General features: G+C 34.4%; 1 protein-coding gene across 1 annotated transcript in view; it reads right to left on the minus strand.

Moving 5' to 3' along the window:
• Nucleotides 1-568: 568 nt before the first annotated feature.
• Dfd (homeotic protein deformed) overlaps nt 569-25902 on the minus strand; it is a 42620-nt gene continuing 17286 nt past the window's right edge. Inside the window, exons 4-5 of the mRNA XM_073963852.1 lie at nt 4012-4394; nt 569-1786 (exon numbers count right to left, since the gene is read on the minus strand). Of these exons, the coding sequence (XP_073819953.1) occupies nt 1343-1786; nt 4012-4394 (827 nt within the window). The 3' untranslated portion in view covers nt 569-1342. The remainder of the gene's footprint in view (nt 1787-4011; nt 4395-25902) is intronic.

The raw sequence follows: 25902 nt of genomic DNA on the forward strand, positions 1-25902 counted from the left end.
ATCTCTGTAAATTCTATGAATATGAGTCAAAGATGTGAGTATATTGGGGTTTTGAGGTATCGGCAGCGTGTATATATGTACATATATTAAAACTGATATCCAGATAATGATAGGAATTAAAAATGTGATCACAGCATTTACAATGATAGAGATCGTAGAGGTTATCATATATGAAGAGTAAATGTATATATAATAAGTGAAAAGGGAGAAAGAAATATTGATAAAGAATAATATGGTGATATTGGTATAGTAAATTATGATGTTCTAAGGGCTGTTCGTTAACAATATTGCGAAACTCGTCCATAATTTTTGGATGGTAAACCCATAAGTGGTTAGTTATGGACATTTTGTTTATTTGGAATAAGTGGTTAAATATGAACTTATAAAACATCTTTAAGAAAGAACTTCCTTCCTATGACATCACCATGTAAATATAAGTACTTTGGTGGTAGATTTGTAAGAAGTGCCAACAATTTAACAAATAAAGTCATTACTTGGTAACGAGCTTTTTTTGCTTAGTAAATCTCTCTAACTCCCCAAAAGACAGATAAAGCAAAGAAAAAAATCATTTTTAATAAAATTTCCATTCATAATTTATTTGGTATTTAATATTGTCTAAGAATTTGTTCTTTTTGTTTGTTCATTTAAATTACGTAAACATAGTAAACTAATTAAGCAGTTATTTTTGTTTAATATTTAAAGGGATTTAACTAATTATTATAATATACACATTACTTAAATAGCTAACCTAAAAGTAGAGACTTTTTCTTCTATAGCTATGAAGTAGAATTAATGTTGTTGTTACCTTATGAGTATTGAAAACAAAATAGTTTTGATGTTTTCAATAACATCGTCGTTTCTTAACTATTTCACTGTATATTCCGAAGTAATTCTTTTATGTTTTTGAACACAAAATCGTTTGATAATTTTAAATTTTTTAAAATAAAAAATGAATTAAAAAAAAAAATAATAATAAATTTTAAAAGAAATATTACACAATTAATCACTTGGTTCTAGAGAATTGGGAAAATAATGTCGTGAAAGATGGATGAAGGAAGAAAAGAAATTAAGCTACAATTAAAAAACAATATTTGTTGGTTGAGAGAGCTTCTCCATTCGAAGGAAAACTAAACATTTACAAAGCTTGAGGTACTTAAATATCAATTTTCGAGGAGAAATTTCGAATGGGGTTGATTGAGATGTAAATAATTTTTCCAATAATTTTTTAAAGATCAAATCAACATCTTTGCAAGATTTATTTACTTTTGATTGAAATTTCTCCTGTATTATTTTGTTATTAACCTAAATAAATCTATTATTTATTTAAAAAGACTATTTAGTTCTACAGTGTGGTCAAATCGTAGTCCTGTTTTATGTGTTGTAAGTTAATCATCATATCCTGTGGATGATGCCGTTGTTGTTGCTGCTGTTGTGGAATATGCGATTGATGTGAATGCATATTTGATTGCATTCCAGTATTGTTGCTATTGTTGGTCGTATTGTTGTTGTTGTTCAGATGCAGATTATTGTTACTACCGTTGGTAAGATGGTTGTTGTTATTCACATTACCACTGGGATTGCCATTACCCATGTTGACATTGCCACCATTGTTGTTGGCATGTTGACTTTGTGCAGTTTGAGATCCGTTGTTGTTGTATGAGTTACAGGCATTCGTTTGTTGGGTGTTCATTAAATTTGCACTATCACCAGCAGCTGGTATATAGGGGGGATTATTTAACGAGCCATTTACATCGCCCATGCTTTCCATGCTATCTGTACGCAAACACTGAAAAAAAAACAAAATTAGGAAAATTTAAAAATTTTTGTTTGTAATGATTTAAATTAAAGGAAATTGTCTAAAGAAGCACCCTTTCCATTGGAAAGGGCCTAAGGAAGCAAACTTTCTACTGAAATGGGTCTAAAGAAGCACTCATTCCATTGGAAAGGGCCTAAAGAAGCACCCATTCCATTAGAAAAGATCTAAAGAAGTACCCTTTTCATTGGAAATTGTTTAAGGAAGCATCCTTTCTATTGGAAATGGTCTAAGAAAGCATCCTTATCATTGAAAAGAGTCTAAAGAATCGCACATTGGAAATGACATAAAGAAGCATCCTTCCTATTGGAAAGGTTATATTAAGCTCTAAAGAAGCACCCTTTCAATTGGAAAGGATCTAAGGAAGCAAACTTTCTACTGGAAAGGGTCTAAATAAGGACCTTTTCCATTGGAGACGGTCTATAGGAGCACCCTTTCCATTGGAAAGGATCTAAGGAAGCAAACTTTCTACTGGAAAGGGTCTACATAAGGACCTTTTCCATTTGAGAAGGTCTAAAGGAGCACTCTTTCCATTGGAAATGATCTAAGGAAGCAAACTTTCTACTGGAAAGGGTCTAAATAAGGACCTTTTCCATTGGAGAAGGTCTAAAGGAGCACCCTTTCCATTGGAAAGGATCTAAGGAAGCAAACTTTCTACTGGAAAGGGTCTAAAGAAGAACTCTCTCCATTAGATAGGGTCTAAAGAAGCACCCTTTCCACATTGCAAAGGGTCTAAAGAAGCACACTTTTCACATTGCAAAGGGTCTAAAGAAGCACCCTTTCCATTGAGAAGTGTCTATAGAAGCACAATTTCCTTGGGAAAGGGTCTAAAGAAGCCCCGTTTCCATTGGAAAGGGTCTAAAGAAGCACCGTTTCCATTTGAAAGGGCCTAAAGAAGCACACTTTCCATTGAAAAGGGTCTAATTAAGCACCGTTTCCATTTGAAAGGGCCTAAAGAAGCAAACTTTTCATTGAAAAGGGTCTAAAAAAGCACGCTTTCTATTGGAAAGGGTCTAAAGAATGCTTTCCATTAAAAGTGTCTAAAGAAGCACCCTTTCGATTGGAAAGGTTCTAAAGAAGCATCCTTTCCATTGGAAAGGGTCTAAAGAAGCATCCTTTCCATTGGAAAGGGTCTAAAGAAGCATCCTTTCCATTGGAAAGGGTCTAAAGAAGCATCCTTTCCATTGGAAAGGGTCTAAAGAAGCACCCTTTCGATTGGAAAGGGTCTTAAGCAGCACCCTTTCAATTGGAAAGGGTCTAAAGATGCACCCTTTCCATTAGAAAGGTTCTAAAGATGCACCCTTTCCATTAGAAAGGTTCTAAAGATGCACCCTTTCCATTAGAAAGGTTCTAAAGAAGCACCCTTTCCATTGGAAAGGGTCTATAGAAGAACAATTTCCTTGGGAAAGTGTTTAAAGAAGCATGTTGTATGTCCGGTAGAAATATTACGAGTGGCAAAGTTTGGATCAACCGATTGATACCTTCGGGAGTTGTAGTGCGCACCAGCCAGACAGGCAGGGCTAAATCGACTCAAAATGTTCGGCAACGGATTTCGTCCAATACCCTCGTTATCCCAAAGGCTGTGGTTATAAAGCATAGATGAACAAGATGAGCACTCGCCTTTGCGTTTTCGTTCGATTCACCATGCAAATGCTCTCTTCGTGTTCATCGTTGTTATAAAGACAGCATCCGAGTCTTCTGGCGGTTCACACAAAAGGGAAAAGCAAAACTTGGGTGAAGGAGATACTTCTTCTGATTATTCGGAATTAGGTCAGTCATGTAAGTAAGACTTAGATCATTTGTGGATGCTGAAGAGACCCTTCAAAAAACCCAACGTCCATAAGGTCCCAAAATGTTGGGCTTTAGGATAACTCGGACTTCGTCCACTAGGTACGATTTCATTTTGGGAGTTATTGAACTCCTCATAAAGTCCATATAACGGTCATAAACTCCACATATAACGCCTACCCCTACAGAATCCCGCGAAATCACCTTTAATTCAATTTGTCTTTAAATAGCTTTTTTCCTAATTTTATGTGTCCTTCACAATTTGTGGTCGCATTTGAATCCCTTTCTTTAGGCAGTCATATCTACTCCCCTTGTAGGCTTCAACTTTATATCCTGATATCATTTCTTATGCTTCTTCTTCTTATTGTGACTTCTTCTTCACATTTTTTTTTCAAATCTTTCATATTTACCTCATTTATCACAGGCTGTTGTTGTTGCGAATTTTGTGTTTGTTGTTGTTGTTGTTGTTGCTGCTGCTGTGCCTGCTTTTTAGCACTAACTCTCTTTGGTTTCTTTGGGGCTGGTGCTATTGGATTGCCATTAGCATCGACCTTTTTGCGTACATTCTTGGTGTTGGGTAATTTATTATCCTTTTTCCATTTCATACGTCGATTTTGGAACCAAATCTTAATTTGTCTTTCGGACAACACTAACGTGTGGGCAATTTCGATGCGTCGGCGACGAGTTAAATAACGATTATAATGGAATTCTTTTTCCAATTCAAGTATTTGGTGACGTGTGTAGGCGGTTCTTTGACGTTTCGGTTCCATACCGGGTTGATAGGAGCCATTTGCTGGAAAAAAGGAAAGAAAAAAATTACAAAAAATTACTTTTTGTAGGGAAACAGTTTTGATGGTTGTATTTAATTTTAGGGAGGATTTTAAGTTAATAATAAAAAGTTGCACAAACAATTGTAAATATTTACAGAAATAATAATAATTTTCTTGCTTAGGTAATTTCTGGGAAAAGACTAGCGATAGCGAACTGCCAGAACCACTACCAGGTGTTTTGGGAGTTTAGGTAATTTATGTGACAGATGAATGGAATTGACAACTAAAATGATGCATGTTTTATAAAACATGTTAAGTGTAAAATGTGATTTACAGCCAACAACTTAAGCTAGAAAGACCATCATCGAATTCATTTGATTTAGTTGTCAATACTAAATACTCTAAAATAAGTTCGCAGATAAATTTTGACATTGAAACCATCAAATAAAATCTTCACTTGCCCCCGACCCAACAACCCTTTCCCAGACATCTCTAAAACAAAGCAAAAAAAACTTTTATTTTGATAAGTTCTGTCAAAGTTTTGAGATGAATACAAATGGTGAAAATAATATGCCGAAACGTCTGATGGCTAGACCCAGAAGGGTGTAGCAGCAGGTGTGAGAAATGAATTTTATTTTTAAATTAACTCAACTTGATCACAAACCGTTTTAATTTCAGCGTTTTCTTTACAGCTATGGCCTTAAGTTTTTTCTTTTGCTGCAAAGAGGGGAGAAGGGTTGACGAGCGAGTGGACGACGGTTTATTAAGAAAGGGGCACAACAAAGAAGTTTGTTGTTGCTTTTTATTTTTTAACGCACATCCCATACATAAAATTACAGACCTACAGGCGGCCACCGTTGTTGTTTCTGTATCTATGGTATCACAGAGCCGCCGCCGCATACGGTCATAGTTTATCTGTTACACAGTTGTTACTTTGCTCGCATACAATTTCGTCATATCTTTTGAAGTTGATTAATTATCCTGACGCGTAAATGTCAAATTGGAAATGTGAACTAACGCAGAACTCTTTTTTTCGGCGTTCGCTAGTTTTCTTTTTTGTTGTCGTGGTAGATGGTGAACAGTGGGAGAAAGTGAAAATATATTAGAAATAATTTTTAATATGGGTTAGTTAAAGACATTTGGTCTGTTCCAAAGCCTGCAAGAATCTACTATTTTTAAAATTAATTTAACGAGTACTCTAGTTCCATGAAAATATGAAATGAAAAATATTTTGTATACAATTTTTTCACTTTACATTATCATTGTTGAACATTGAACCCAAGTTCCATATTTTTAACCACAGTGCCCCACAAATAATTCTCTATTTAATTCCTCTTATGACCATGTGCCAAAGGAAACCGCCCATTTCTCTGTTTTTAAGTTTACACACACTTTTCTCAAATGTTCCCCAACAACAAGAAAATTGGCCAGAAGCGAAAAGAAAAATAAATAACTGGTCAAAAGTAAAACTCCTCGAAGCGTTAAGAAAAACAAAAAAAAAATGCTGGAGTTAAATGTGTGACTGAATGGGTGGTCGCCATAAATGAATGAACACAGCTGTGGTCTTAATTGTTGATTTTCAATGACTTTGTTATTCCTTATTTAGATTCTTTTGACAGATATCCGCCAATTGATATTAAAGGAAAAAGTTGTAGTGCATTTAACCCTTTTGCCAAAACAACATCCAAAACGGCCTAAAGAACATTTGACATTGTAATTAATTTTAATGGAATACCAAATTTGTTAGGCTTTTAAAAATATTACCAAATATTATTCATTTGCAGGAATAATTAATTATGGTTAATTTATGAATGACAAACATTTGAAATTTACTTTATAGTCTTTATTTTTAAGAAAGTAAGAACAGCGATAAATCCCTCAATGTAGATTTTGTGAAAGTCTGTGCATAGATGATATTTGAAACAAGTAAAAAAGAATCAGTCGAAATTAAATAGCATCTTCACAAAATAAGTTTTGAAAGTTTTCAGGTTAATCAGCACAGTCCACTTGGGCTATTATCGAGAGAAATATGGAGAAAACGGTTAAGGTATTTTAAGACCACAAAGACTACTAAACATTTTTGTGCGAGAGGTATATAAAGAAGTGATTCTAAGCATTGGGACATTTCGGGGCACATATCTCAGTAAGTATTTGCAGATTTTTGGGCCATTTTGTCAGGAAGCTTGCCAATGAAAAACTTATATTAATGTAATCAGAATCAATCCTTGAGCAGCACTAACACTTCACTGAAGCGAAAATGTTGAAAATGTTGTGAGGGAGGTACTAGAAAAAGTCGTTCCATATATTTCTTCGAACTTCATTTAAAATTGAAAGAAATATAAGGATGTGTAAAGGATGGACTAATTTCATTCACTCCATTTGCTTATTATCGTGCCTACACGCAGAGAAAAATTTTCGCTTTTGGTGGAACAACAATATCTATTTTTGTTCCAACAATTCATTTGTTTTGTTCAAACATTGCAATTGCAAATCCAAAAATACCATCGTTACATACAAAACAAAAACATACAAAACAAAAACAACTTGCGAAATTCCCCAATATTGTAAAAATCATTGACAATACCTATGGTAGGAACTATCATAATCTAGAATTTTTACGAAAACTATTGTCAACCCAGAAAACCTGTTACTGAAATATTTTATTTGATCGTATATAATTCTCATATAAACTTTCCACATAACTTTGGTATAAATGTCACGTATAATATTATTAGCATTGACAAACACTACACATGGGCGGGTTTTGCCAGTTCTAACTAAAAAGACAACAACTTGAATGAAGAAACATAACTGCTCCATTGCACTCGTCTTCCAAGCACCTACCCCAACATAAGGAAACAAATATGAAAAGAAAACACAAATTATGACCCAAAACACTTCTCAGATTGTGGTGTAACTCAACTATCAAAACATAAAGAAGAATGAGAAAGAAAAACAAATATCTCAAGAATCTAACGGTGTACATACAAAAAAGAACAAAAATAAAATAAAAAACAAAGATAAGAAGAACACATACAAACAAAACTCACCAAAATTGTTTTTGTCGCCAAGGCATCGAGTACCGAGAGAAGAGAATAAAATTGTCGAAGATACGAGACTATTGTCCAGCAGAAAAAACTATTGTTGGATATGACAACAACTATTGTTGGATTTGACAAAAACAATTGTTGTAATTAACAAAAAAGATTGTTGGACTCAGAATACTACATGCGGAATCTAAAAATGTCTTTACAATACATATTTTGCTCTTCGAATATTCTTGGATGAATCATATTTTTTTGCTTGCGTGTACCAGCCATTTTAGTTGGTCACCGTAGAATTTTTAAAGCTTTGGGGTCATTATGTCAGGAAGCATGAACTTGCCCACAAAACATATTACTTGGTTGTAGTCAGAATCAAAAGAACCACCTACGATGACTATTTCAAAACAATCCTCGAACAGCTCTTAAACTTCACTTAAGCGAAAATTTTGGATTTTTGCGAGAGAGGTACAAAAAGTTATTGTCCGATGAAGACCTTCTTGGAACATAATGTATACCTGCAAGAAATTTTACAATTTACAAAGTTTCAACCAGCTCGGAAACTTAATTAGTAAGAAATCGTGCTCAAGTGAAAAAGGATAGCCTAAGAAATTCCCGCACAGCCACCTAATTATAGCACCGGTTTCGCTAAGATTATTTGCAGAATTCATTCCGAATTTTGTCCGAATCTCTGAACAAGTTGCCGATTCTTATGCCGAATTCTTTCCGAAATTGGTACAAAAGTTGTATGGATGTGTCCACCGAAATTGGAGAGTTTTGTCGAAGGTTAGTCGAAAGGAACATTCGAGTTTCTATACGAAAAAATTGTTGGAAAATTGCGAGGAAATTTAGATTTTCGTGACAATTTCGGACAAAATTCTGTAAAAAACATACGAAATTCGCTTGAAAATAGAACTATTTTCAGATATTTTTCCGAGATTCTGAAAAATGTCGGAACATGTTGGGGAAAAATTATGATGTTTGATCCATAAATTGGAAACTTAACGGATGTTAGATTTGATATTGTGAATATTTGCTCTCAAAATTCTGACTCTTAATAGGAAAATCAGAAAAAATCGTGTGCTCAATCTGATATACAAGAAAAAAAGCATCGTCTGAAAACATGCCGGTTTTTGGGGTTTGCAATGTGTAATATTTTAATTCGTCATGGATCAAAATTATATTTCGGTTCAGAATTTTTAATTGGATTTAGTTGTAATTGTGCTTTCCAGATTAATTGACAACGAACTAGTCCAATTAAACGATTCACTAAAATGAACCCTCAAATTGGAGATGGAATATTGCTCAATTAAGCATATTCTGACTTCAAAATATTGCTGCAACAATATATTTTGTATCAAACATCATACTGTTGCCCAGGAATATATTTTCACATTTTTAGAATCTCAGAATGAGATCTTCGTGTTAACAATATACGGTGTTAGAGACCATATCGCTTATTTACTATAAGAGTGGCATAACTAAGAAAAGGCGTTTTCTAAGTTGGCAATTTCCATTTTTTACGACTTCTACTTTCTCTTGTGTCAAATTTTCATGTTGATATCTCTAAAACTCAACGAGTTACAGCTCATTTACTACGGCTCATAATAAAACAAAAATTTAGTTTAAAGTTATGAAGCTCTAATTTACTTCAAATCATGCTTGATCTTACATAGAAATTTAGCACTGATATCTGGCAACTAGTTATTTTATTTTTTTGTGTAATAATCTTTTTAAGTTGGGAAGTCAACTTTCGATCGCAAACTTAAAACGCGTTTTTCTCGACACCGGATTTTTGAGAGGTGTCACTTTTTGAGTAAATGAGCGATATGTTCGCCAGCTATTGCCATCATATTTGTCTATTGCATACTTTAAAGGGTGGCATTGTGTGAGTGTATTGCTTTTCAATGGGTTGAATTGTGTGAGTAGAGAGAGAAACTATCTGTGTTTGCTCACGATGAAGGGAATGTCCACACCTGATATAGGCCATATAGACCTACCATATGAAGACATAGGTACCATATCTTCGCATTGATCATATTCAGTCATTGATAACTTCTTCATAATTACTGTGCAATAAAATGTTGTACCTAGAAACTTTTTTGAAGATCAAAGCCCCTGTCGCGTTCATAAAAACACAGAAGCACCATTTCTGAGTAATGGGCATGGTCTTGCGACCCTGCAATGCATAAGAAAATAGATTTATGTCTCTGATGTTTACGCTTTAGTGCTTGTTAGTTCACAATGAACTAGTGCAATTGAAGGATTTTTTAAAGTGAACCATTAAATTTGATCACATAAAGTTTCTCTAGCATATCAATAGTTCAGTCCATATACGTTTTAAATCGAATATATTAACCCTTTTGTTCTATGCCTTTAATTCCTTTTTATACCCTCCACCATAGGATGGGGGTATATTAAGTTTGTCACTACGTTTGTAACTACTCGAAATAATCATTGTAGACCCCAGAAACTATATATATTCTTGATCAGCGTGCAATTCTACATCGATATAGCCATGTCCGTCCGTCTGTGGAAATCACTCTAGCGTCCGAACGGATTGACGTAGGTGGATGAAATTTTGGGAAGATATGTTATATTTACGTAGGACTTTTGGTATTGAAAGCGAGCTATGTAGGTCCACGCTTTCGTATAGCCCCCATACAAAATGACGCGTGACGCGTCGTTGTTTTAAGGAATTTTTAAGATATTTGGCCCATTTTACCACCGACTTGGTTGTAATTTGGTACTTTGTGTCTCCAGAGGCCAAAAATATTCCTACCAAAGTTGGGTTATATAGGTCCACGTTTTGGTATAGCCCCCATATAAGGCCCCATATAAAGTACGCGTCATTTTAATATATTTTGAATGTATTAGACCCATTTGACCAAGGAATCGGCTGTAACTTTGTATTTTGTGTTTCCAGAGGCTAACAAACATTTCTACCATAAAATGTTTATATAGGTCCACGTGTTGATATAGCCCCCATAATACAATATCTCCCGATTTTCGATATTTTGAACGTTTTAGCCTCATTATCACACCGATATGGCTGAAATTTGGTATTTAGTCTTCTTTAGGCGTATAAAACTTTCCCCCAGAAATTTTTAGGTATAGGTCCACGCCATCATATAGCCCCCATAGAACGGTACCTTCCGAATTTCGGTATTTTGAAGGTTGTGGCCACATTAATCCACCGAAATGGCTGAAATTTGTGGTGGAGGGTATAAAAAGTTCGGCCCGACCGAACTTAACGATTTTCTTACTTGTTTATTAATATAAATTCCCCTATTACACAGTATTTGCAAACATGTATCTCTTGGTTTCTCTTTCCATACATAGTTGCGAATTTATTGTAAACAGAATTTCAACTTGATGACGGATGTCTTTGTCGGAAAAATGAAGCGAAAATAATGCAATGAAATGGATATGGGCTATTATGGTGGGTTGGTTAACGGACATGAGAATTCCGACATGTACCGTACCATAGCAAAATTCCAAAAACTAAATTACTGCATTGTCATTGTGTATGAAAAGGAGTAGGATGATGATGAGCATGATATTTTCCTTCATACATACATACGAACGGAAAACGTTACATTGGGCCACGAGACAACAACAAAACTTGTTCCAGCCATCAACAATGGACAAAGAGTGCCAATTGTGACGATTTCGCTTTTATTCTCTGATGAAATGGCCAATTTATGAAATGAAAATCCAAGAATTAAAATACTGCTACGTCACAAAACGTAGTGGTGTATGAATGAATAGAGTAGAATTTTGAAAAAAAGGAATTTCAAGTGAAGAGAAACAAATGTTTGGTATACAAATAATTTGACTGAAGGGAGTTGTACAATAAATATAAAGAACTAGCGGACCCGGCGAACTTCGTCTCGCTATTAAGGAATAAAATTCCATACAAAAACTCAATTTTCGATTTTTCCAATTTTCCGACTTTTCCAAAATTTTCTTCCGTAAAGACCTTCTCCTCGAAAATACGAATAACTGACAAAAAATTTTACAGAAATCGGCCTAGCCGTTCTCATTTTATGAATTACTATACATTTTTTACACCATTTTTATATATATAGATTTAATTACAAATAATCCTATAGGAATTAAATATTTACATCTTTTACAATTGGACATAAGACATTACGTTGAGGAATCGGCTGCAATGAAGGGGAACTGTATTTGATTTTAAATTATTTACATCATCTTTTCAAAAGCAGTAATATAATTGAGGCAGTCTGTAATACTAATAATAAATTCTGACAGAAATGCAAAAATTAATAATTATAAAAGCAACGTCAATAATAAGGATAAGAAAAGAAGATATATAAAATCCCAACTGAGCATAACCTTTGGACGTAGGTCCAGTGTACAAATTTTAGAAAATGCTGAGAATGTTGTATCTCTGATAATAATAAATAAATATTGCATTGTGTAATTAAAGCAGCCACAGTCATTGGCTTATATCTCACTTCATAATGCCTTAATTTATATCTGGATAAATCGGTTGGATCCGAAAACTTTTACCTGTTGTATTAAAGCACTACTATCTAATCGACGGATGTATGTATGTTGCTCTATCTTTTAGAAAAACTTTGGGTCCCCATTCATTATTTTAAACAATATTGAGATACTTTAGTTAGCTTTAACATTCAACATAGTTTTGATTTAAATTCTAATTGTGCGTGTTATTTTCAATAATTTCCTTTTGCGGCATCATGTGAAATTGAACAAAAACCTCGAAAAGAACTTCATTACAAAAATAAAAACCAATTATAATTGCATATGGCAAACCAACAATTCTATTGTTGTTGGAGAATTGGAACACTCTAATACAAGATCAGATAGCACATGCGCTCATTCTCGGATAGCTGCCTCACAGTTTATTACTACACATTACAACAATTACGCGTTCAATTTACGTTTATACATTTTGGATATTTCCAGCAACAACAAATAAACCTAAAATAATAAAAAAAAAACGGAAAAAATACCGCCACCGCATGTCGTTGCTGTCGTCATACCCCACAATTTTTGACTTGTATGTAGCTCATGATTTATTACTTGATTATGACTAAACAATTTTTGCCATTTGCCAGACACGACGAACGAACGTATGGACCGGCCGACTTTTTTCATATCGTATACTCATGTGCATGTAATGCCAGCTGAAATTCAAAATGAGATAAGAAAATGTTTTTCAGAATATTGGCAAATTTGTATTAAAATACAAATGTATTACGTAGGATCGCACAAAAAGGGTTGGAATGGTAAGAACGTATCCGTTTTAGAATAGAGTAAGCACTAATGAGCGTTTTGAATATAGGAATTATTTAAAAGTCCATGTAAAGTTCGAAATGATCTACAAAGTAAGAAATGAAACAACTTCAGAAGACCGACATTAAAATGTTTAAAGTGGCGCCCAACGTTAAATGTCCCTGTAGTAAATAGAAAGTACATGTTTTATCCACCCAATCATGGATATCTGAAATCTAAAGCAAAGTAATAATATGAAATTACTGTATTGGGGAACTCGACCTAAGAACGCCAAAATAATGGGAAAGTTTTTCTCTTTTTTTGTACACACCTAATATATTCATGTTCGAAGATAAGCTATGTTGCCCCATTTCTTAATAGAAGTTTAGTTCTTATGGAAGGCTGTCTTTGTGCTCCTTATTATAAGTTCGTATACCTGAGATAAGGCCCCCAAAGCTCTTAAAAACATCCTCCATATAAAATAGTGTTAAACACGTTAACAAATATAAGCACCCTTCCGCAATATCCGAAAAAACTCAATACCACAAACCAAGCCTATATTAACGATATGTTTCCGCAAACATCCCTGAAGGGACAAGGTATAATTCTCTCATATCAATGAGTACAGTTGGATTAATATTCGCTCGATTAAATGGGACCTAGTTGTAATTGCAGAGACTGAACTGTGTGCCTTAAGACAGCACTTATGGAGAAGATTTTCACGGTCGAAATACGCAGAAAATGTCGCCTACGTTACACTGAAGGGTATTTTTTCCACCGATAAAAATGTGATGTGTGCTGGCCTGGGAATCGAACCCGGTCATTCAATGTAAACATTAGCCGTGTTTACCATTGCATCACGGTGGCACCCAACCAAAATCTAAATAATTTTTTATGAAAAACAAATGAGATTTTTATCTTTGATTTTTAGTGGCGCCCAACGTGGAATCTGGTTTAAAAAAAAATCGCTCCGTATTCTGAGGTAATAAAAAAGTTAAATACATTTTAAACCTCATTGGACTTAAAAATCCGGTTGATTTATATAACGGTCATTCGATGTGAAAGTCATTCGTGATTACCATTATTTTTTTAAGAAAAAGAAATGGGGAAAGTTTGCGGCCGCCTACACAATCTGTGATTTTTAGTGGTGCCCAAAGTTGAATCTCGTTTTCCGAATTACTAAAAAAATTAAATAATTTCTTTAACCTCATTGGACTTAAAAATCCGATTGCCTTGTAGGATACATGTAAAGTATCTTATCTAGAAAGAAGACTTTTTCAGGAAAAGACTTGTTCAGTGTCAGATTCTATCTACAGATTGGACCTTGACTTGCAGAAAAGGTTAGAGTAGTCGAGTACGTGTCAGAATAATGCACGCAGGGCGAGGCGAGATCTCATCAGAGATTCAAGAGTAAACCAACCTATTGCATTCAGTCTCACTTCAGGACTAAAACGGCCAACAACCCTCTGAAGTAATGCATCGGACTTCAGAGACCAGAAAATTTGTTTGGCTATAGCACGTAGGAGGTCAACACACGTTTGTTGTTGGAATGTATAGCTATACTTTTATCTCCATAACCACTAAAAAGTGTAAACATTTTGAGTTTCATTATAGGTTTTTGGGTAATTTAAATTTTTTTTGGTTCTGTAGGGACAACAGAAGACCAGTTGAGATTTCTCTATACAACAGGAGACTTATTGAGGTTTTTTTGAAGACATAGTAGTAAGACCCCTTGTGGCTTCTCTATAAAACAGGGAAGCTCTTGAGGTCTTCTATAGCCAACAGAAAACCTCTTTAAGTTTTCTATAGAAAACAGAATATTTCTTGAGGTCTTCCAAAGAAGACTTCTTGAGGGATGTATATGCACCAGTTTAATTTTATTTCATTAACAAAGCCTCAGATTCAACATTCAAAACGGTATTATTTCCGAGAATTACTATTCACAATTTAAGACTAATATTTTTATATAAAACTGAAATTAGTTACTTTCGCAATTCATCACAGAATGTTTTGAAACAATTTTAAAAACTTTAATCGTTAATTTTTGTTAAGTTAACCTCCACACTACTTGCCAAAGAAAATTTATTTTGAATTCATGAAACTACAAAAAAACATATTTTGCACTGAAATTTTATTTCAACGAAATTATGTCAGCCGTTACTTTGTTTTGTTGGGCCTGTTAATTTCAATTGTTTTTTTTTTATTATTTTCGCCCATGGATCATGAAAGTCGATAAACCAGCTTCAATTCATTTCCATTCAACAATATAAATGAGTGTGTTTTTTTCTTTTTCTCTTCTTGTGTTGTTCTTCCACTGCCAATGGATTTATCTCGTTTTAATCCTTTTCAAAACATGATCATTCCATTGATTGATCGACATTGCTATTTAAGGTTTTCAACGCACACACAAAAGACCCAAAGACGATATATCGTTGAACGAAGCATGTAAATACTTTATGATGACTTTGCCACTACAACTTCCGGGCTTTAAACCAAAATAACAAACATAGATTGAAAAATCTGGAGTACCATTATTGTGTTGCATGGCAGTAGTGAATGGGAGAGTTTGTTTATTTCATTCATTAGTTTGGTCAGGTAATTGAAATATGATTAATTGATATTCAGGTCTAAGTTGCCGCAGTTATATGTGGTGTATATACATATGTAAATTTATATAGACAAATGTGTGATAGTTTTGTAAAGAGGAGCAGATTACAATAATATGTCTATGTGAAAGTGTTAAAATCGATTTAGAGGCAGTAGACTACATATTATTGACCATTATTGTAAGTTTAATTTTAAGGGTCAACTTCATAGTTCTCAGCTTTATTTTCATAGCCTTCAACTTTGTAATTCATAGCTTTCAGCTTTATAATTCACAGTTTCCGATCTTAAACTGCAACATTAACAAATTTGGAACATAAAAATACATAAAGTTTGGTATAGACACTAATGGTTACCTTAAATACCAAAAATAAATAAAAATAAAAGTTCATGGCTATGAATCTGTTGGTCTATATCCAACCAATAATAAATGTAATGTAATTATATTTTAATTTTAACATAAATGGAAGTTATATTTATATATTATGATATCGTTCACTGATTTGAATGTTCCAGACCCTTATGTTAATTTGTATATGCAAGTTCAATTTATGCGACCAGCTATCAGATCATGCAATATATCGTATATCCTTCTGAATATATACTATTGATATATAACCGTACATATGTTTATATATCTTATATCAAAATATATAAAAAATACCATGTTTTTAAAATCTACGTCTCCCCATCAAATTTAAACATATGTACACGTTTCAAAAAATATTTTCTAAATAGCTTTTCAACAAACCTTCATCACCTTTTTGGAATATAGCAAAGTGTTGATTACGTTTAGTTCGTTCGCCCCTTTTTCCAGAATCATGACTATATATATTTTTCTTATGGAAGGCAAGCAACCAACCAACCCCTTACACAATGCTGCGAATGAAGAAAAACTTTTCGGATTCTTTCAGCAAATGAAACGTTTATGACAATGAGCTCATATTTATTTTTAACACAAAGAACTGTCAAATTTTTTGCAAAGTCATTTGACAAGCTGCTGATGCAGCTCCCGCTGTTGTTAATTTGTTGTTTTGTCTTAGTTTGTCTGTTGTAGCAAAGGCGGCACTTGCATAGCGTGAAATATACACTTAAAGAAACATTTTAATATTAAATGGGATTTGATTTCAAATATAGTTTTGATTCATGAAACATTTAATATTATCAGATTTTCAAAAAATTTGGTTAGTGATACTTTTCCTTAGAAATTTGGGTCAATAATCACTTATTTTTTTATTGAGAAATAGTTGCATAGTTGATAAGCTGGCTAAAATCCTTGGCGAACGAAACATTATTAATTCTACCATGGAAAAAATCTGGTCGATTTTGAATTTGAGTAAAACATTTATTTCGATTTTGTTTAATATTTTAATATCGCTCTGTTTATACTGCCGGATATATAATCGACCCAATCCTATAGATGATGATACTAGAATTCGATAAACCATAGTCCATGAGGTTGTATCCCTGACAAAACTTTTCTTCGCAAAGTCTGTGTTATTTAAAAAAAATGGTTTCCACTGAAAATTGAATTCGAAAAGGGGTTTTCTTTATTTTGCACATACAAATCTAAGCACAGAAAGGAATATGGGGATAATACAAGGGGATAACTCGTTTATATTAATGAGGGCACTGAGATCTAAGCGGAAATTCTAAAATGTCACGGTTCTTGAAATGGAAAAGTGCAGATCGACAGATGAACCTCTTTGAATTTTTTAATAAAGACAATTTAATTGACCATCTGAATAAAAAAAGGAATTCCAATAAATCACTTTGAAGAGTTTTAAACGTAATATTTTTTATTCGTCATGGTTCATTAAATATAATATTTTTGATTCAGAAAATTTCTCCGAGAGTTTCCAAATTCACTCGCTAGAGTTGTTAGTTCACAACAAATTAGTTCAACTGAAGGATACTCTAAAATGAACCCTTAAATTGGAAAATAATGTATGTATTTGCTTCAACAGTACTTCTTCTCTGGATATGAAGAACATATTAGAGACTACATTTACAACTTCTGGAAACCTGCCGACTAGTTCAATTGAAGGATTCACTAAAATGGAACCTTAACTTGGCCCTCCTTATTGTCCAAACATAATGTCGAATGCAGTGCTCCACTACTTGATAACAAGCTTTACATGACAAAATTACACAGGAGACTGAATAATTAAACTTACGACCTCTACAAATTTCGCCATGACTACTCCCAACAAATCTATTTTGTTTGTTTAATGAAAAGTAAAGGAGACAATTAACAGATGACCGAACGAGGTTTATAATCTACCGGATAAAAACTGAAATAACGCCGAAAGAATACAAAAAAAAAAAACAAAGTAACTACAAGAACAAAATGACCGACTGAACTTTATAAATATGATGACCAAAATAGGTTATTGAACAAAACTGTACCAAATGGCATACTGATCTTTATAACAATAAAGGATAAAACTAAAACTCCGAAAAAAAATCTGTAAAACATCGATTGAATTGTTTGTGCGAATCAATGAACTACTGACATACGAATGACTGAGCTACATATAACAAAACGGGAAGAGTTCAACTATTGAAGCAAATGCCATGTTAAAACGCGAGGGGATTGAACTGAGCTCAGAAAGCAGTTATATGTTAACAGCTATATGATAGACTACGAAGTTTATCAAGTTAGTTCCTTTTAAAAAACTGATGTTTTCCTGGCTCAGTTCAATCTCCTAGCGTTTTAACATGGTATTTGCTTAATAGTTGAACTCTGTGTGTTTTTGATAGATTAATAGACTACGAAGTTATTGACATTTTTAACGAACAATATGAACGAGTAATCTACTGTGTCTTACTAGAATGGAAAATGATTGAACTAGTTAAGCAACTGTACGAACTACTCATTTTCTAACTGAACTACATACATATGTTCCCACAAGCATCCTCGAAGGGACAATCGAGACTACTATCTTCAATGATATGGGACCAATTTTTTATAGCCGAGTCCGAACGGCTTTTCTTACGAAATCACTCGTAGAGAAGTTTCATATGGCTGAAATACCCAGGAAATGGCGCTAAATTTTTTTATAGATTAATAAGTGAAAGAGAAAAATTGAATGAATAATACCGAACTAATTAACTAAAAGTAGTAGTTCATTAAGTTAAACTAAAAAAGATAAGTTGAAATTAATAGGCGTTCATTCATTTCTGAGCCATAATAAAACCCACGAGGATTGAACAGATGATTAGAAATGATCTAAATGAACGAGTTTACTAATGAGCCTTATTGATTGAACTAGTTAAGCAAAAGAACGAACTATTTTCTTCTAACAACGAAACATGGAACTAAAAAAAAAAATAGGGATCTAAATTTTACACACAAATTAATATGTGAAATAGAGAGGCTGATTCAAATAAAAAGGGAATAAATAAACTGACATTTAAATGTCAGATATATTGTTAATTTAACAACTACTAATGTACAACAGTAAAACTGTGTACACATCTATATCCAAATTGTATGTGTTACAGAAAAGTCCATGCGTACTTTGTGGCAAGGTCATTTTCACAACGTTCCACTCTAATGCAATTTTTAACAACATGTTCATGTGGTATGATGACGTTTCACACATGAGCTTTATGTCAAGTTGCACCACATACCTATCATGTTGATGATGTTCAAATACAAAACACACGAGAGAGCCATGTACTGGAAATAATGTAACATGTAACTAACATGCATAAAAGTACATACGAACGTGTCTGGATAACAACAGCAACAATGATTGTCATAATACAGTTTATGACATTTTGAGATGTTCTCAACTTGCAAGATACGAGGATTACATGCACTCAAGTTAATAAAAGTAAACAGCAGCTGTTTATGGATGGAATACAATTTATGCTACAAAATTTAAAATGTTTATTTTAAACAAAAAAACTTTAAAGTATAACACTAAAAAAGCTTGTGTTTTTTGTTTATTTTTTTTATAAAATTAACAAAACATTGATTACATTTAATAAATCTGCGAACATGTTTGGCCTTCGAATTCGTACTGAAAATACCATAACGAACAATAAGCAAAGTAACAAAATTCAATGGCATGTCCCCCCAGTGGGTTTTAGAGTACCAAAGGCAAGGTCCACCACCAGTACAGCAACACTACTAACATCATCATAACATCGCTGATGTTTGATGACTTGGCAATATAATTCATCAATTGCTGTGAGTTGTTTTATGGTAAAGTATAAGGAGAACAAAAAAATAGCTATAGTATTGAAGTATCAACAACAGCAGCAGCAAGCAGCTCAAACATTTACAATGGCAATAAAATACAAGCTCATACTGATGGTGCAAAAAACATTATCATCGTCGAAAAAAAAATCCTCTAGAAAAAATGTTTGTTGTATTGAATTCAAAACTCCATAACTCTGTGTATGCATTGGTGAACAAGAGTAGAAAAAAGGGGACCAACCAGTCAGCCAGTTTTCGTAGACAACAAAGAACAACAGCTACAATGAAAATGGAATACTTAGCTACATGGCTATAACATTCAAACAATAAACCCACCTAAATAACCAACTATAGAGAGAACTTTTTTAACACAACACCTAACAGCCCCAATCGGTCGCTCAGTCAGTCGGTCGTTCGATTGTCGACAATGACTTGTTGAAAATTAAGAAGTTTGCAGTTTATGACAGATGAGCCCAGTCAGCCAAAGGCAGTCGTCATTCTATGAAATCGAACAAAACCTAAAATAAGTTGAATGCAAAAGTGTGTTGGCGTTTATGCAAACATATAATTTCATCAAGAGGGAATATTATAATTGATTAATTCATTAGCCGAGGAGGTATTTGGAAGCGAGAGTGGTTGTTTGCTAAACTTTCCTTATTAAGCCAATTGAAAAGGATACACCCTCCCTGTTTTGCATATATTGTGGTTATTGGCCAACAGTCTCTCCCTTCTCGACATGGTAAACACAATTAGCACTTTAACGTTTTTATCGTTTTTATAGCCAGTAATTTGAAGGAAGAGGTAGTAGGTACAGTGGGTTACAAATAAGAAATCGTTAAGTTCGGCCGGGAAGCACTTTTTATACCCTCCCTCCACCATGAAATATTCTGAACAAATATGAAATAATTAGTTTTCATTCTGTTACGAACGTACCAATGCCCACAACTTTAGGTGGGAAACTCCAAATACCTAATTTTAGCTTATTCGGTCAAATAAAAACATGAAAATACCTGAAATCGGGCGGCCCTATTATATGGGGGCTGTACCAGAACATGGACCTATGTTGACAATTTTTAGTGGAGAAGTCTTGTGGCCACAGAGAACTTCAAATGTCAAATTATAGCAAGTTCGGCTAAAAATTCTAGCTAAAATACCGAAAATCGGGAGGTACCGTTATGTGGGGGCTATGCCAAACATGGGTCTATGTTGACAATTTTTTGTGGAGAAGTCTTGTGGCCACAGAGAACTTCAAATGTCAAATTATAGCAAATTATAATATTCGGCTAAAAATTCTAGATAAAATACTCAAAATACCGAAAATCGGGAGATACCGTTATGTGGGGGCTATGCCAAAACATGGGTCTATGTTGACATTTTTTTTTTGTGGAGAAGTGTTGTGACCACTGGGAACCTCAATTGTCAAATTACTGCCAGTTCGGACAAAAATGCAGCTAATATCCTCAATATATCTAAAATCTGCAGGTACCTTTATATCGGGGCTACACCAAATCGTGGATCTATGTTGACAATTTTTGTTGGAGAAGCTTGTAACCACTCGGAACCTCAAATGTCACATTACTGTTAGTTCAATCCTCCGAAAAATCCTCAAACTATCTAAAATCCCGAAGTGCCGATATATGGGGGCTATACCAAGAAGTGGACCAAACTTTGAACTTAGCTTACCTATGGGAAAAATACGCTCGGGTGCAAAAATGTAGCTTTCTAGCTAAATTATTGCGGATGCTAGAGTGATTACAACAGAAGGACATGGCTAAATCTCAGAATTCGACTCAGACTTGTACCCTAATGAAGAATATATAATTTATAGGGTCGTAAATACTTATTTCGATGAGTTACAAACAGAAAAATAAACTCTATATTATGGTGGAGGGTATAGAAACGGAAAGTTGACCTGAGTGGGCAAAGTTAACAATATATTCACAAAACGGTATATGGAACCAACAATCACAAAACTGCTGCTCCAGACAGAGTAAATTGAGAACTTTAAGTCGAATTGAATGAAAATACAAATAAAAATACTTTCACCCGTCTAATACACTGAAGTCACGCTAGTCACCCACATCGTTCCTGAAGTCTGGAACATGAGCAGGGTGTTCCCGCTACTGAAGCCAGGCAGGGATGCCAACAAAGGTGAATCGTACAAACCGATTTCAGATTTGTCGCCCGTAGCAAAGACACTTGAGGCTTTACTCTTCACCAGGGTCAAAAATAGCTATCCAGTTGCCGATCATCAGCATGGGTTGCGTAAGCAGCACAGCACGACAACAGCGCTGCATGCCATCTCCAGACATATTAGTCGAGAACTCAATCAGAGCAAGCCGTGTGATAGAACAGAGATGGTGGCGCGTGACTTCTCAAAAGCTTTCCACACTGTTTGTGGATATCGATCAGACAACCCTCGAGCCAAGTTTGAAACGTTGGATAATCAATTATATGTGAGGATGCCAGGCGTACTTGGAATGCAGGAACAAGAAGTCCAAGCGCCCTACTGTGAAACAGGGAGTTCCCCAAGGCGGTGTGATATCTCCGGAACTGTTTAACTTCTACCTATACTGTATTCCGCCCCCTCCAGACGGCATTGAGATCGTAACGTATGCGGATGATTGTACGATCTTGGCGTCATGTACCTTCCAAGATGTCATTTGTGAAAGGCTGAACTCGTTTTAGACTGATGTTATCACCTTTTTCCAGGAGTCACATTCGACAGCATGTACATGTCGTCTGCCCACGTTACAGCTATCTACGACAAGCTGAGATGTAGGAACAAGGTCATGAAGTCCCTAGCCGGCAGCACTTGGGGTGCAGATAAAGAAACCTTGTTGAACACATATAACGCTATTGTTCGGTCTGTAGTAAGCTATGCGGCGCCAGTATGGTCCGCAAATAAAGTGCAACGCGATGGAAATATAGTCAAACCTGCCAGAATGCCGTCCTGAGAACTGCAACAGGGTGCCTCTTCATGTCTTCAGTGGACCATCTACATGAGGAGACAAAGATTTTTCCAGTTCAGCAATACAATGGTATGCTCTGGTTGAAGTCCTTGCTCGGGTGTTACCGTGAGAGCCATCACAATCGCCATTTGGCATGGCATCTCAAGAGGGATCTTCATGATCTAGAAAGTGAGGTCCAACGTTACAAGAGAAAACCCCTAGATCAATACAATAAGATCAGCAAGCCCATCAAGCAGGTTTAAATAGCATTTACACAGATGCAGTCGCATATTCCATAAACAACTATCGTGTGAATGCAGCCCTCGGAGATCATCTCCCATATATCGCGGCTGAGGAACGTCAGCTGCCACGACGAACCAGAGTACTTTTAGCTCAACTAGGCTGGGGATGGTGCAGCCGTGAAAATTTCTATAGGTCAAGCATGTGGCACAGGCCCGCACGACACACTGCACCTTTTCAACTGTCCTGCCAAACCTACTCAACTAACTCCAGTAGATCTGTGTTTACATCCAATCGAAGCAGCCACATTCCTAGAACTGGAGATAGGCCCAGAGCCAGATTAAGCAGAAAATTAACTTACAAACTTAGAATTAAAACACTGCTACAACAACAATAACTGAAAAATACGTCTCAGTCAATGTAAAACTTCTCTGTAAGTCCTTGGTCACACTAGCGAGTTTCTTGAAACGAATAATAGGAAGAGGCAACATCGCAAACACAGAAAACCTTGTACAGCGGTTTCACCTCCTACCCCTCGCCCATAAACTCGAAGTTGAAACAGCGCTAGTGTGGCCTTAGACACGTCGTTCGGACTCGCTTGTAATAAGTAGGTCCCATATCATTGAGCTAATATGAGTCGGTCTGTACTCATTCATATGAGAGAAGTCTCCCTTAACCCGTCTGGGATGTTTTTTGGGAACATGTGTATGTAAAATCTTATTTCACCCACTGTTTCAACTTAACACAGTTAACAACAATATTGGCAATTTAACGATTTAATGGTCCTGTCTGTACGATGGGGTGCGAGTTTTTTTTTTACTTTTATTTTCTGTGGTTATTCAGCGATTGGCGTTTTTTTCTTCTCTGGTATCATGTGTTGATGCTAATTAAAATTGCTATTATTAAAGGATCCAACTGAGAATGTGCCCGTCGCACATAACAATGTGTGATGATGTTATAGGCAAAAAAAACAACACTTCTAAACCACTGCAAACATTTTATGAATTTATTGTACGGTTGTGTGTTGAGTTATAACATGTACAATAATATTTTTTTGTTATTGTTGTTTAACGGACAAGTAGCAAAAATTAAGAGTGTTTTATTTGTTATTTGTACGTCGTACAGTTTTTTTCAACGATTTTTTTTTCAAAGTTCATCAATTCTATTGTGCAGAGAAAATTCAAGGTCGTTGCGTCAAAGACCCAACACAACCACTAAAATACACCTAACAAAACAATTTGAGTTCTTTATTTTTATTAAAAACTATGTACATAGACATGTTTAGAGATGATGGCTAGTGGACAGACAGCTGGACATTCACAATCGTGAGTTTTAAATTTCTGTATTGTAGAATTCTTGGTGCTATGCTAAAGCGTTTGGTTTCCATAGAAAACCGAAACGGTATTACGTTGCAGTGCAAAAATCTAAGCCTTTGTTTGAAATTTAGAATCGCTGAAAACCATAATCATGCTTAACATTGAATAGGACATGAACCCTGTTCACCACAAAGTGCCAAATGGCATTGAGATGTTATGGCAAATCTGTGGACGCAGATTCATTTCTTAGAAAGAGCAAAGGAAGTTCAAGCGTATACTAAATGCATATTAATTAAAATTGTATGCAGTTTTTTGTTCTTCATCATGGAGTGATGATTTTGAAAAGTTGAAAAAAAATTATTGATTGCAAAATTATTTATAAGATTCGCATTCACTTAATTAAAGACCAAAAGATATGAACACTATTTAGTTCAACCATGCAGAATCTTTATAATTCTGTATCATGGTTTCACAATAAAAAATATTTAAGATTTATTTTTAATTCGATTTAAAAAATATGATTATATTTTATCGTAATGAATAAGACCTTAATATTTATGTACTCTCTTGAAGTTTTTTTACCATAATAGTAGAATTTACTAAGTAAGAATTAATAAAGAATTTATTATAGTGACGGAGGGAGAGAAGCATTTTGCGAAATATGCCAAATTTCAGGTATGGGTGTTACACGCAGAAAAATATATGTTAGAAATATGTTTGGATTCAAACAAATTTATGTTTGGGATTGGTTGGAAACAAGTATATGTTTGCAACATTTTGTAACATATCTCAATTTTATTCGTTTGGGTACCAGCATATTTTTTATGTTAGAACATATTTTTTATGGGTGTAGAGAAGATTTTTGTCGAAGAGTGTAACAACAGGGCTCTCGCGGCTGCGGAATGCTGTTTTATAATAAAGAGCTGTGTGTATGGTGTAATAGAAGACGCAAAAATGAAGCCGGGAGGTTAAAAGAGTTTGTTTTTGCTTTGGTGGTGTGTATTTCGCGTGTGTTTCGTGCGTTATTGTTGTTGTGATTTTTTTTCGACAAGCAGTAATTTTTTCTGTTTCTTTCAGTTAATCAACTTAGCAAGCGAAGAGGAAAAGAAACAAATGGTATGAATTATTTTTGTTCTTTTTTTTCAGTTTTCTAAATACAATCAGTGTTTTGTGTTTTCTTAAAGAAATGGTGCTTTTAAGTAAATTAAATACCCAATACATTTTATAATTGGAAATTTTTAATTGAATCAAAAAGGTTAATGACAATATTTTATTGCACAAAGAAGAATATTGGTACTTACATCAATACATTTTTAATATACATACATACATATGTATATTCGAAATATGGATGTACCTATTTATTACATTCTCTCTCCGTGTACGAAATAAGGACTGCAAATTTTCCATTGGGAAATTTTCTTAAAGGTGATCTAAGAACAAAAAAAATCAAACCTCATAATATCGTAACGAATTCAATAATTTTTCACTAAACATATAATACACATGCTCCAATAACGATCTTTCCTTTTGATATTGAAAAAATAGGTAACAATTAGTAGTTTCTTGCAGTTCTGTAACAAAACCTTTTTAAAAACCCTTTCATTTTTATACAATAAATATTTTTCTATTCCCCACAAAATCTCAGTTTCGGATGCTTCTCTTGCATAAATGCCACACAAAATAATTAAATCTAAATTTGTGTTCATTATCGTCGTTGTCCATTTAAAACACAATTGAGATAAGCTTTTAAAATAGTTTTAAATCTATTTTCAAATTTGACTTGCTTTCTTATTCGCCTGATGCCCAAAATTATAGCTGTGATTTTCTTCATATTTTAAAACGTTAATGTTGAACACTATACTTATATTAAATACCAATAACTATTATTTCATCACCGG

The sequence above is a fragment of the Musca autumnalis genome, unplaced genomic scaffold (genome assembly GCF_047663935.1).
Source record: "Musca autumnalis isolate F117 unplaced genomic scaffold, ASM4766393v1 scaffold_1, whole genome shotgun sequence".
NCBI classification, from domain to species: domain Eukaryota; kingdom Metazoa; phylum Arthropoda; class Insecta; order Diptera; family Muscidae; genus Musca; species Musca autumnalis.